The sequence below is a fragment of the Anas acuta genome, chromosome 1 (assembly GCF_963932015.1).
Source record: "Anas acuta chromosome 1, bAnaAcu1.1, whole genome shotgun sequence".
Lineage (NCBI taxonomy): Eukaryota > Metazoa > Chordata > Aves > Anseriformes > Anatidae > Anas > Anas acuta.
Window position 1 is genome coordinate 167,550,546 of NC_088979.1, and position 12,877 is coordinate 167,563,422.

Below are 12,877 nucleotides of genomic sequence, written 5' to 3' on the forward strand. Positions count from 1 at the left end.
GTGATTTAGGAAAGAGAGAAGTACTGAATTTTGATAAATCACCATATGCTATAGTGAAAACGCCATCTGGACAAGACTTCAACCTTGTATTTTTGTTACAAATTCCTACGAATTCCTAATTCTTATGAATTCCTTCTGAATTCATCAGTAATGTGCTGACAAACTACATTTAGGTTTCGTGAAATCTTAATTCATATAATAGCTGAGGAAGGAGTACATTCAACTTCCCAGCATGTGATTCACTAGGTAGTAGTTAATAGCAGCACTACTACTATTACTACGATATCAAATCCAGTCCTATGGACATGAGAATGATGCAATATAACTCGAGAAGAAATGAAACAAAAGCTTGGAGAAAAAAAAATTACAAACTACAGATTATATTCTTTTTTTTTTTTCTTTCCACTACTAAAATTCATATGGAATAAATGGGGAAAAACTTAGGTAACTACCTGAAGCAATGACAAAGCAAAGCAAAAAAAGGTTTTACTAATGCAATGCAATACAGGAACACTAACGCTGGTAAGCATTAAAGTAATCCACACATATTGTCAATGTAAAATCAATAGTTTATTGCCATGCTACAATTTGTTTTTCTTTCCAAATGAAGTTGGCACTGGTAAAGGGGGAAACGTCATAATACATAACACATCTTTTAAAAATGCGCATTTGGTAAGCTCTCTCAATCAGGACAGCTTAAAACAAGTTATTTTTTAAGATTAACGTGGAATGGCATAAAAATACACTCTTTCTGCATAGTATAATATAACTTTTTCATAAAAGAAATACGGAATGTTTGTAAAAACAAATCCATTGAACAGGGCAAATTAATTGAAATTTTATAAACAATTTGGCAATGATACTCCCACTGTTTAGACTTTTTTATATAAAAGAAATAAAAATCTAGAAAGCTACCTTTATACAAAGTTGCTATATTTATGCCTTTAAAGTAGGAAAAAACATTTTATAATGCAAATTAGGACATACAATAATCTTACAATATCATACAATGTAATGACAAGAAAGGAACATACAACATAAGATTTTGGCCTTTGTAGAAATGTGTATTTCTGCATTTAAAAAAATGCAATTGTGGCACACTGGTGACTATTGTATTCTTACTCCTACCAGCCAGCTTTCCTGCTAGAAGTGTAGTCAGCTGTACTGTAAGGGCAGGTCTGCAGTTTCGTTAAAACACAGACAATTTTTCAGGAGACGTAAAGTGATGCTGCAGTGGAATGAGATGTAACTCGCGAAAAAGGCAACGCGCCTGCTGGTTGAAAGACATCTGCATGGGTGACGGATACCGTACGTACAACACTACTTTCGTTCATACCAGAGCATTTCGTATACATTCAGTTATTAAGTACCAAAGTCTTACAAGTGAGAACATTTGTGTTCGGGATTTGGCAAATTTCAGGGAAAATACAAAGTTAGTACCAAATATATAATATATTATATATAAAATGTGGGTGTATGATATACACACGTATTCTAATGCAAAAAAACTGCATTAATATGGAGTTAAATTTGCTGACATCCATTCCTAAATAACACAAACATTAAAAATACAGGTGTAATCCTGATCTTTCACACACTTTAGAATCACTTCCTCTTTCATACATAATAGTTAAAGCAATATATATGCAAGTATGACTAAGAAATCAAAATTCACATAGTAATCTGAACTCTGACCACAACAAATAGGATTTTTTTTTTCAGTACACATAATTAAATATATTTATATTTTTACAGTATTTTTAGACCATTCCTGAAGAACTTGACCAACCAGGTCCTCAGGTGTAACAGAGCTGTTATGTCAGCAGAACTTGATCTTGTAGGAACACATCCAGGGGCCCTCGAAGCCAACATGAACCACTCGTGTGGCTTCAAAGGGTGCTGCATGAGGCCCAAACACTCGCAAGGAAGATTCCCTGGTGACATCAAAGCTCCTACCTCAGACTTCCTTTCCTACTGCCAAAGGGAAGGACGGGAGCACAGGACACACCGACTCCGGGGTCTGGGTTGTTGGCAGGTGGTTGGGAATAACCACGTATGGCACAGCCCCAGCGTCAGCGAGCGGCAAGGTGAGCTTCATGGCACCTTCGTGCTAAGGCTTCTTGTGGAGAGCAGAGGAGCTGCTCCTCCACGCTCATCTCTTGACAGTTCAGTCACCACGGGTCTCAGGCACGAGCTGTGGCTGGGACCCCAAGGCATTAAGTAAGGACTTTGCAGACACAGAGGAAGACGGTCCCTGTTCCAAAGGGCTCGAGCCTATTTCTGAATCATATTTTTACATAATCTCCTTTGTATATACAGATATTTGCTACATAAAATAGAATTACACCGAAGTTATGGATATATCAGAAAACATTGTCACAATATATGTATATTACCACACTAAATAATTACTAAAACTGCAAGAAATTTTTCAAAATGCCCTTTGTGATATATAAAAATAGAGAAATGTCCAACACTTGTTTCATCAACTTTAAAGGTAACTTTGTATCTCATATTCTATCTGTACACCTACACATTTCCAAACAAAATACTGCGTTAATCTGGAGTAAACACCACATTAGGATAATAACCTCATAAGACACCTGACAGATTTAGTCACATACCTTACAGCACAATATTACAAGATATAATGTACACATGGTCAGAGTTACAGCTGCTAAGATTTTTTTCTTATTCACTTATCTTGTCCAAAAGAGGAAGCAATTTCTAAAGATTGTGAAAGGACATTAGCTCATGACTTCCCATCTTTTCAATATATGCTATGCAAGAAGGACATCAGCAACCCTGACTCCATCTTAACGCAGTCTTTTGTGGTGGAATTTCTTCTGGATTTTGTTGGTGGTGGTTTTGTTACTTGTTGTGTTTTGATTTTTTTTCTTTTCTGGAGTGTTTATGAATTTAAAATAAAGATATTGTAAATGAACTTAGATTTATATTGAGTAAATACTGTCAAATATAAATGCCTGAATTGCTACCTCACAGAAAAGATGGGAAAAGATCTTATGATTAAATTCTAAAAACACCTAATTCTATCTGTCAAACTGTGGGACCAAATTTCTTTTGGCTTCTTGGGGGTTACAGGAAAATTTCAGATCTGAGTCCAGTATTAGATCCTACTAAACCAGCTTTATCTTATTTGTAGCCACTAAATAAATTAGTACAGTGCAAAAATTGGATTTTCACCATTGATCCCACCTTACACAAAGAGAATACTGCTTAGAAATAGAGGTCCAAATCAGATACAGCTCATATTATATGCTCAAAGTAGTAACTGAAGTTAATCAGAAATTGCATTTTAAAGTCCCCAACAGTGGAGCCGGTCTGCAATATTGTGATTCTGCCTCAGCATGAAGTGGCTATACATAAAACAGATTCTGAGCCAATACACTGTCAAAAATCCAGCAAAAACAACTGCTGGCCTGTCACCTGCAAAAGAGCAGCCCTGTTTTGACATCGTTTTGGACTTTCTATAGCTTAGACCTTTCTATGGCCCTTTTTAGAACAAATATGCAGAAAAAATATTTCTACAAAAATTTTGTAGACTTTAGTAGGAGTAGTGCTTCAAAGCACACCATTACACTTACCACTTACCATATGCAAAACTTACTTATCAGGGGAAAAATGTTACAGTTATAGCTAAAGGTTTCAGAATGATCGTTTTTATATTGTTTTATAGAGTCACTGACAAAGACCACAAAATTAAAATCAGACTGCCCCTTCATATCAATTTGAGAAAACATATTCTTGTGATATAACCAATGGATTACATTCTCACCAAATGTATTTCCAGCACAATATTTATTGCCTACTTTTGGTCACTGCTACATCTTGTTTTTTTTTTTTATCAATTCAATTTCCTTCTTAAAAAGGATAAGAGTCCAATGTATGTCTTTCACAAATCATTGCACTGAAGGAATATCTATAACTAAAGGCTTTTCTTTGTCCAATATGCTTGTAGCAGCCAGTTGCATGCTATGGATGAACGGCAGACCTGAAGGCGATGTTGCCATTTTTGCAGGAGCTAGTGTATGGAAACTTAACATATCCCAGTTACTAAAGAAATTTGTTACATATTTGTTTCTCAGTCTGTACACCTGTGGGTCCAAAATACAAACATGATCAAATACTGTAGTGAGATTTCAGCTGAAAACTGAACTGTAGATTACAGAAGCTAAATCTAAAATCACAACCTTTAAAGAGACTGAACTGAAAAAATATTTACCAAGTCTCAAAGGGTAAAGTGCATTGCAACTACATCTACTTCAAGGGGCATAACATAAAGAAATAAAAAAGAATGCTAAAGATGAGCAGTGCAGGTAACAGGGACTAACCAGTGTGTTTGCAACAAGAAAGCATTATCCTGTCTGTAGAGTAACAGAGGGTTTAAAAAAAAAAAAGTCCTAGAAAATATGGTACCAGATTGGTTAATACAATTAAGGCTACAGAAGGTTTTTGCTTAATTTTTCTTGGTGCATATTTCATTTAGAATATTAATAAAAATGCCAAGACTATGCATTCAGAAATCACGGAAGATGAAACCTCAAGATGTTCTGAATTCTGGGGGCCACAGCTAAGAAAAGGGCCGAAATGATGTATCATGAAACTTGCAATATAAAAAAGAAAAAATTTACTCAGACCATCTCTTGTATCTGAGACTATTCAGGATACATGTATGGGACAGTGCACCAGAACTAAAGGGGGATATGTTTCCTTTAATTCTGGTGAGCCACTTAAGATCCATCCTCTGTTTCCCTATTTATCAATTAAGACTATTATCTCCCTGCCTCACAGGAATGTTTTAAGGGTTCAGTTAACCAGTATTCATGAGACACCTGTACTATACAGATGAGGACCAAATATTTCTAGGCAGCTAGCTAGATCAAACACATTTGCCTCAAAACACATGTTGAAGCATTAGGCTGGCTCGCATGTTTAAGTGAACTTGAATTCATGTTCTTAAACTAAGAGCAAGAATCACACCAGTATCATCAGCTGGTAAATATTTTGCAACACCTGGTAATTTCTCTTCAGTACAAGACTTCCTTGGCATAAGGCGAAGCAATGGCAAAGATGTGAAGGAGCATTAACACTGCAGACCTGTAAAGATCTCTACCTACACGGTAGCCTTTACCTCCTTGAGTACCAAGTTCTCCCCACAAGTCAACAAGTCTATCACATGAGTATGCATAGGTTGACAGTGAGATCATTAATGAGTTATTATTATTTGTCTCATTTAAGTTCCTCGTAATGGTCTCAACAACTCCCATCTCTTACTTCTGTAAATTCTGTTCTTTGTGCATCTGGTATTTCAGTACCATGCAGTCTGTAAAGTTTTTCAGAGTTAAAAGGCTGCCTGATATCCCTTAACCATGTGGCAAGAAACACGGACTTCAGGTGCTACCACTGCTGCCACTACTAAATTGAGAGAAGCACAGAGAAAACGTTAACAAAGGAACAGGGATACACTCCAATTTAAAAACCTGAAAATATATATATATATATATATTTAATAAAACTTAAATTTAAATATTGCATGAAGACCCTTATTTCTTTTCCAGATCTTCAGATGGCTTTTCTTGCATGTTTTTCCTCACACAGTTCAAGGGTTATTTTACATCGCACCAGTTCACAAGTGTCAGTTCCTTTGCAATCACAGGCTCAAGAGTAATCTCTTCTGCTGCCAGTACCAAGGTGCACCTGCAATACTGCCAGAATTCTAAAATTATTCAGAGTATAAAAAAAAAAAAAGAAAAAAGTTCTGCTAAGGGTGCGTCTGGCGTACTCAAACGACATTCTACCTGGATGTACCTGTAACACTGAGCAGCTATTATTGTAACCAAGTTCACCAACTGCAAAAGAAGTATGTTCATAGATAATACTACCTTCAGATAATTTACTACATCTCTTTCTAAATTAAAGTATACTATCAACTATGGATGCACATTGCTAGAATGTGCAATTTTCTATGAAGAACTATCAAGTCCAGTACCCTGCCTCCCGTGTAACCTGTGTCTGATGCTTCAGAGGAAGACAATGACTGCATAATAAACCTTTCCAGTTGTGCAATAATGCATGCTGCTGGAGAGCTGGGATATTTCCGTCAGGCATAAAAAAAGTAGAACACTGGACAAAGACAAACATTTGACCTTCAAGAGTCTTTCTTTGTCAAATGCAGAGAGTAAGACAAACACATACACAACCCTGAACAATAATTAAAGCTATGTACAAAATTTTGACTCTTAAGACGTTACGGAACAGATAAAAAGAAGCACAAATGCAAAGAAAGGAAGGCACACTGAACTAAGAAATGACAAAAGAGCCTTAATTCATATAGCCAACCTGTGAATTCCTTCACAAAAAAAACCCTAATGAGATTAAAATTCTGTCTGATTTCACAGGGAACTTGATATGCCACTTGGAATTCTCTTCTAGCTGAAGTAGCTTAAGGCTGGGATTAGATGTGTTCATAACGTTGATCAACAAACTTCGATGTGACCTCTTAAACATCACACAACTTAAAACTATCGGGAATTAGATGCCTTCTTACCCACGTGGTCTTTGAAAAAAAAGAAAAACGACAGAAAAGTGTGGTGCTTATATCCCTTGAGATGAACCAATATATCTGGTGTACATCAAACTGAGTGAATTAATGAATTACATACATTTCAGGAGCCACATCAATGAGGAATGAATGTAGATATGTATCTTGAAAGATTAGGTTTACCTGCTAATAAACACACATATCAAGAGGCTTTAAAAACTGTTATAAATGCCATTAATGACTATAGGCACCAGACCAGAATATTTATAAATTCAAAACTGGCATGTCACTCAGACTCTAATCAATTTAAAGAGGCACTGTGAAAGGTGGTGATGCTGCTATGCAGTAATTACTACTACTGTAGAATGAAATAGTGTTACCTAAATGAATACTTGCTCTACATTAATTCCCTTTAGTTAGACAAGTACATGAAATATGCAGAAAAAGTTCTATTAGTCTATAAAAGGCGTTAGTGTTAAGAAATGCAAAGTACTTGCATCTTCAATTTTATAAACTTCACAAAAGGTGCAAATGATTTAATGCTTCCCAGGCTCACATAGGCAGGTCAGTACTGTTATGTCTAGTTTTCCTAGAAGTACCATCATCTCGGGGCAGTGCTTTTTGCAAGCTTGACATAGCAGCAGTTCGTTCAATGTCTATCACAGCATACAGCTCTGTGCGCCTGGTTGGAGTTTGCGGAAGTGGAGTGGTGGGGGTTTTTGGAGTCTGAGGGTTGTCGGAGTCACTACCACCTTCCAAGTCAACCTGTATATAGTTGAGCTGCCTGTGTTCTAAACTTGGACGCCTAATGTCAAAGTTAAAGACTGTGGGGGTACAGTCCCGACGTCGTGTAAATTCTATTTTATGAGCACTTGCTGGTACTGTTACATTCTCCGTATTGACATAATTATGCATTGGATCTAGGTTATTGTGGTAGCCATTCAAAGATGGGGTCTTTGGTCCTAAACTGTCATCTTCATCTCTACTCAGCTTGCGGGCTTCCCAGACAGGAGGCAAGGATGGCAAGTTCTCATAGTTCAACAGCGCAGTTCTCCTCTGAGCAGAGTTGTTAATGTTCTGGGTATCTGAGGTACTGGTTGATGTCAAACGACCTCTTCTGACCCCTGAGGCACTAGGGATTGATAGCCTATTTATATTTTCGTACACCAATTTGTTACCAGATGGCGTTTCTCTACGTTCATCACTGTCGTATCCAGTGTCCCATTCAGTGTTGTTTGTGCTGCTGCCGCTAACTTGGTCTCTCCCAAGTTGCTCCAGTTTCTCTCTTTCCATTAACTGCCTTTGAACAGGTGTTGGTCCTAAAACAAACTTGACTCCTTCAGGCTCCAGGAGAACCTGAGCATCTCTGTCATCAGTACAAATCTGATCTTCTTTCACTTTCGTTGTTTCAGTGTTTGAAAGCTTCGATTCCAGTGGCGCATGCACACTTGATCGATTTTTTCTCTCCTCTTGTACCCCAGTAGTGTTGACGTAAGTGTGCACCTGAAAGGAAGAAAAAAAATTCATATTCTAGTTGCACATTTTCGTTTCTTAATTTCATTCCTTCCCAACTCCCCCCTTTTCTGATCAAAATACCTGAGAACCAAATATCACAATGGCAACTGTTTTAGAGCAAAGCTCCTCTTTCTCACATTTCACTGAGCTGTGCTCACCTTTCTTTTTTGGTTTTGTTGTTGTTTTTGTCAATGTTACTTTAAATAAAATTAGCAGTATTCAAGACAGACAAAATAATAACATTTACATTTCAAATTAATGATTGTTTTGATTTGATCTTTCATCTCAGTTGTGCTCTAGTTGCTGCTTTCCAGGTTCTATTCAAACTCCGCTCTGGTCAGGGCAACCCTGGTTTCTTAAACTCAGTTCATTAGCTCACTTGGAGAAATCAGTGAGGCAGAGTTCTGCTTTGATCTCCCTTACCATGAAAACAACCAACAGTTCCAGATTTGCTTTGGCTTAATCTGTCTTTGTAACTTCCATGCTGCAAAGGAAATTTATTGCCCGTTTAAAATCAGGACCGCGCCTTCTGTGTACCACTCAACCACTGAGAAGAGAGGTTGGCTCTGCTGGAAGAACAGTTCATTCTTTCTTTAGGAACCAACAGCCTTTAACACCAGAAGCTAAACAAAAACATACACTTCCACGTGACCTGTGGCACTCGGGATTAAAAATAAGCAGTTAACACCAGATGCCACCAAGGCAGGGAGGGATACACCACTGGTTTATCCCTCCAAGTTCCCATGGTGGATCAACATGAGGCTGAAAGGGAAAGGCTGCAGTAAAGAATGGCATCTCCACACTTAAACTCTGCACAGACGAATAGCAGAGTATTTGACAGCAGAACTCATTCAGCCTTCACAACTTCAAGCTCTACAAACTGCAGTGCTATTTACAGCTTACTTGACTCCTCGCTGGTTCTTTAAGCTGATTTACTCTGCAGTAACTCCAGCAACAACACCTGGACTCTTCTGTGCTGGCCTCTACCAAATGTCTTCCAAAAAAATTCTACACTGATCTCTGTTTTTGTTACCTTCTCTGGCTTTCAATGCTGTTTCTCGTCACGCGTAACAATCTTCTGAAGCCAGATTACATTTTATTAAATTTGATTAACGTTTTCATCAGCAACAGGAAGGATGAGATAGAACACACCTTCAGAAAGTTTTCGGGTTTTCCCAGATTGGTAGGGATTCCCGCTGAGGAGGATCTCAGCAGCCTGGAGAACTGACCTCACATAAGCCTCATGGAGCTCAGCAAGGCAACCTTAAAGCCCGGCACAGAATAATACAGTACAGGCTGGGCACCAACTGACTTGAAAACAGCCTTGCAGAAGAGCACCAGGGATCCAGGCTGAAGGTGAGCCAGCAGTGGGTCTTTGCATCAAGGAATACCAAATGCCAACTGGTTTTTGTCAGTAATAGCACAGCCAGTAGGTTAAGGAAAGTGGTAATTATCCTCAATTCAGAACTGCTGATACTGAATCTGGAGTAATGGGCTCCGAGTACAGGAAAAACATCATCGTACTGGAGCGAGTCCAGAGGGGCTGGAACAAGTGATATACAAGGAGAAGCTGAGAGAGACAACTCTCTTCAGTCGGAAGAGAAGATTAAGAAGCAATTTAATAGTCACTTTCAACTACTTTTAGACAGTTAAAGAGAAGATAGAGCCAGACCCTTTCTGGAGATGTTCACCAGAAGGATAAGGGGCAATAGACACCAGCTGTAACAGGAAAAAAAGTGATTACATATTAGGGAAAAATGCTTTCAGAATACAGGTGGTTAAATGCAGGAACACAGCTCAGAGATGCTGTAGGATCGCCTTGCTTGTACTATTCAAAGCATGACAAACAAGGCTCTGTGCAGCCTCTCCTCTCACTTCAAAAGTGGACCTAGAGAACTGTAGAGGTTGCTTTTAACCTCATTTTTCCATGATTTGCCAAATAGAAGACTTGCACGTAAATAAGTTTTTGACCAAGATCTCTCATTGTAAAGTCCAACTTAGGTATTTAAAATTAGCTTCTGAAATTTTTGAAAAGAGCATAGGGAAATATATTTATATACAAATGAAGACATAGTAAGTACAAAAATTTTAAGTAGTTATGCTTCCTCAGTGATCTGTCCTACCAAGCATCATAAAGAGGCAAAACAAGTACTTTTTCTAAGTAGTAGCTCAGGTGTGGTAGAAATACATTATACCTAACTCTGAAAAACACAAAAATGAAAACACAAGGCTACGGAATTCACAGTGAAAAACCCTGAACTGAAGTTGAGCCTGAATTGGGGGGTGCGTGGGGGAGAATATACCCACTTGTTCCTCTGCTACAAGTAGAGGATGTGTTGATTCTTCACCGACAGAGGGGAGGCGTGCACTTCCGACAGAAGGATGCCTGCTGGAAGGATGTGATGAAGCATCTCCAAAAGATGGGTATCTGGGATAGCCGTTAGGTAAACTTTGTGCATTGAACCCAGGAGCTGATTCGAGTAGAAAATAAGCAAAACCATATTAAAATTGAACATTTTACTGTATATGAGTAGTATGTTTTATGTATTTATCTTCAATTTTCACAAGAAGTCAAAATATGTAAAACAGTTTAAATATTCACAAGACAATTTTGCTGGGGGGGAGTATGGGGGTTAGAGAAAGCAAACTGCCGAGTAGAGCATCCCAGTATTTAAGGGGAAACACGTCTGAAGTAACCACTGAAGTCTAGGTGTATAACCACAGCTTTCTCAATAAACTCCCTGTCCAGCTCCTTTTGCTACCATTAACAACAAATGCCCCTTTAAAAAGGGGTGGGGGGGAAATGGACAGATGATGACTTCTTTATTTAAGCTTCTATTTCTCTGAACTCATCAACAATATGCAATTTCTAGTGTCAGATCTCTTGGTATCTGCCTGGGATAACCTAAAATCTCCCAGCAGTTTTGATAAGACTTCACTCTATCCATCCATATCCACAGCAAAAGATTTCAAATCCCCTGTAGATGTGATGTTACCATGACCTTTTTCCTAACAAAAAGGTTGGAGCACTGCCTAATAGTAAAATTTCTCAGAAATGCTAGAAGTAAAATATGATGATGTATAATAAAACAACTGAATTAAGTATATGGTTAAACAGTGCTCTTGTGCAAAAACTAAGTTCCCAAAGCTTACTCCTTAAAGCTGAAGAACTTGTCTACAAACATTTTGCTCCCAGGACTTGAGATTCTGGAAAGCGAATCCTCAGCAAGTACCTCAAAAGAATTCATTGCTGGTAATTAACCTCCTAGCTGAAAATAGCATTTAATTTGCATTAAATCTTTAAGTAATTAAAAAAAAAAAGTCTATTTTAAAGCTAAGTACCATATTAAATGCAGGTTTGTCATTTGACAGTATAACCATACTTACTGGTAGGCGTTCGAGGGGTTCTTGGAGCTTCCAACTCAGTTTGATGGTTATTCCTTTCTACTACTGGTTCTTCTACCACATTTATGCTATTATTCTGCATTATCTCTTGCAACATATTAAATAGCTCTTCTGCACGGGCACATTTAAAGGCAAAGATTCCTATAAATACACAAGAAAAAAAATCAAAATCCTTTGTAAGAAACATGCCTTAGAATACATATAGCTTTCACGTAATAAAACTGGAATCCACGTAACGAATACCTGTTGAAGAAGCAAAAAAGTTAAGAAATCTTTATTGTACAGAACACATACAAATACAGCGAGACCCTTCCAAGTGTTTATCTGATAGAATAATTTTCCCATGCACCAAAAGTTAAATTGGAACAGAAAATTGGTTCAGTTAAAACCAAAAGTAAGTTCTGAAGGCCAAATGAGGAATAAAGTAATAATAATTAAAAAAAAAAAAAAAAACACACAAACAGCAAGTTGCGTTTTTGTCTAAGTGGATAAAAAGGGTACCTGTTAAATTAAAAAAATACACTAACTGAAATTACTGTGGTGCTACAAGGTCACATTTCTTAAGCCAGATTTCTGTTAAACTACCATAAGAATAAGACATCAGCACAACAGGAAAGAAGGATTCAAACACTGTGCAAAAGGTTTTTTTGTTTGGTTGGTTTTTTAAAGATTAAACTAAAAAGCTAGTAAGACAAACTGTGTGAAACAGACAGTAACAAACCAATTGTCTTAGGCTAAAGGATAGACACAGAGCACAAAGTTAGCAGCAATACCGTGTGTTTGGAGTGTGTATTGTGCCACTTTGCTTTTAAACAGCAGGGAGCGCCCCAACTTACCCTCACAAGCAAAGTCGCAGCTTTGGATTATTCTTCCATTGAAAGCATGAAGTTAAAGTTGACATGCTTGTTAAACTTGGGTGCAGGTGCTCGTTTTTTAAAATGAGTATCACAGTCTTAAAATTACACTCTTTACTAAAAACTACCTACCTATAATGCTATTTCTGTAAATGCAATTATGTCAATATGCTGGCAATTACTATCATCACTTTATTTATGGACACAGAACTGAGAAAGATCAGAATTATCAGAAACACTCTACATGGCAGAAGCTCACAAAACCTAGCTGGGAACAACAAATGAGGAATGATGATCAACAACTGATATTCGGCTGGTGCAAGCTTCATGCTTGCAACACAGCAGCTGTAGAGCTGCTTCTACTACTTTTACCTAACCAATAATCCAGCTCAAGTACAATAGCCTATATTTAATTTTTCCTGTATGTCCAGAAACTCACACTGGATCCTTAAACCTTTAAACCTTTATTAAAAAAAAAAAAAAAAAAAAAAAAAAAACTCCTAGCTGCCTATGTCCCCTCTCTTTAAAAGAGAGCTTCAGC

At 37.6% G+C, this 12,877-nt stretch overlaps 1 protein-coding gene across 2 annotated transcripts in view; it reads right to left on the reverse strand.

Moving 5' to 3' along the window:
• Positions 1–548: 548 nt before the first annotated feature.
• FRS2 (fibroblast growth factor receptor substrate 2) overlaps positions 549–12,877 on the reverse strand; it is a 51,350-nt gene continuing 39,021 nt past the window's right edge. For both annotated transcript variants that reach the window (XM_068669231.1, XM_068669232.1), the window contains 3 exons: positions 11,465–11,623; positions 10,385–10,548; positions 549–8,065 (listed from right to left, as the gene is read on the reverse strand). In XM_068669231.1, the coding sequence (XP_068525332.1) occupies positions 7,115–8,065; positions 10,385–10,548; positions 11,465–11,623 (1,274 nt within the window). In that variant the 3' untranslated portion in view covers positions 549–7,114. The remainder of the gene's footprint in view (positions 8,066–10,384; positions 10,549–11,464; positions 11,624–12,877) is intronic.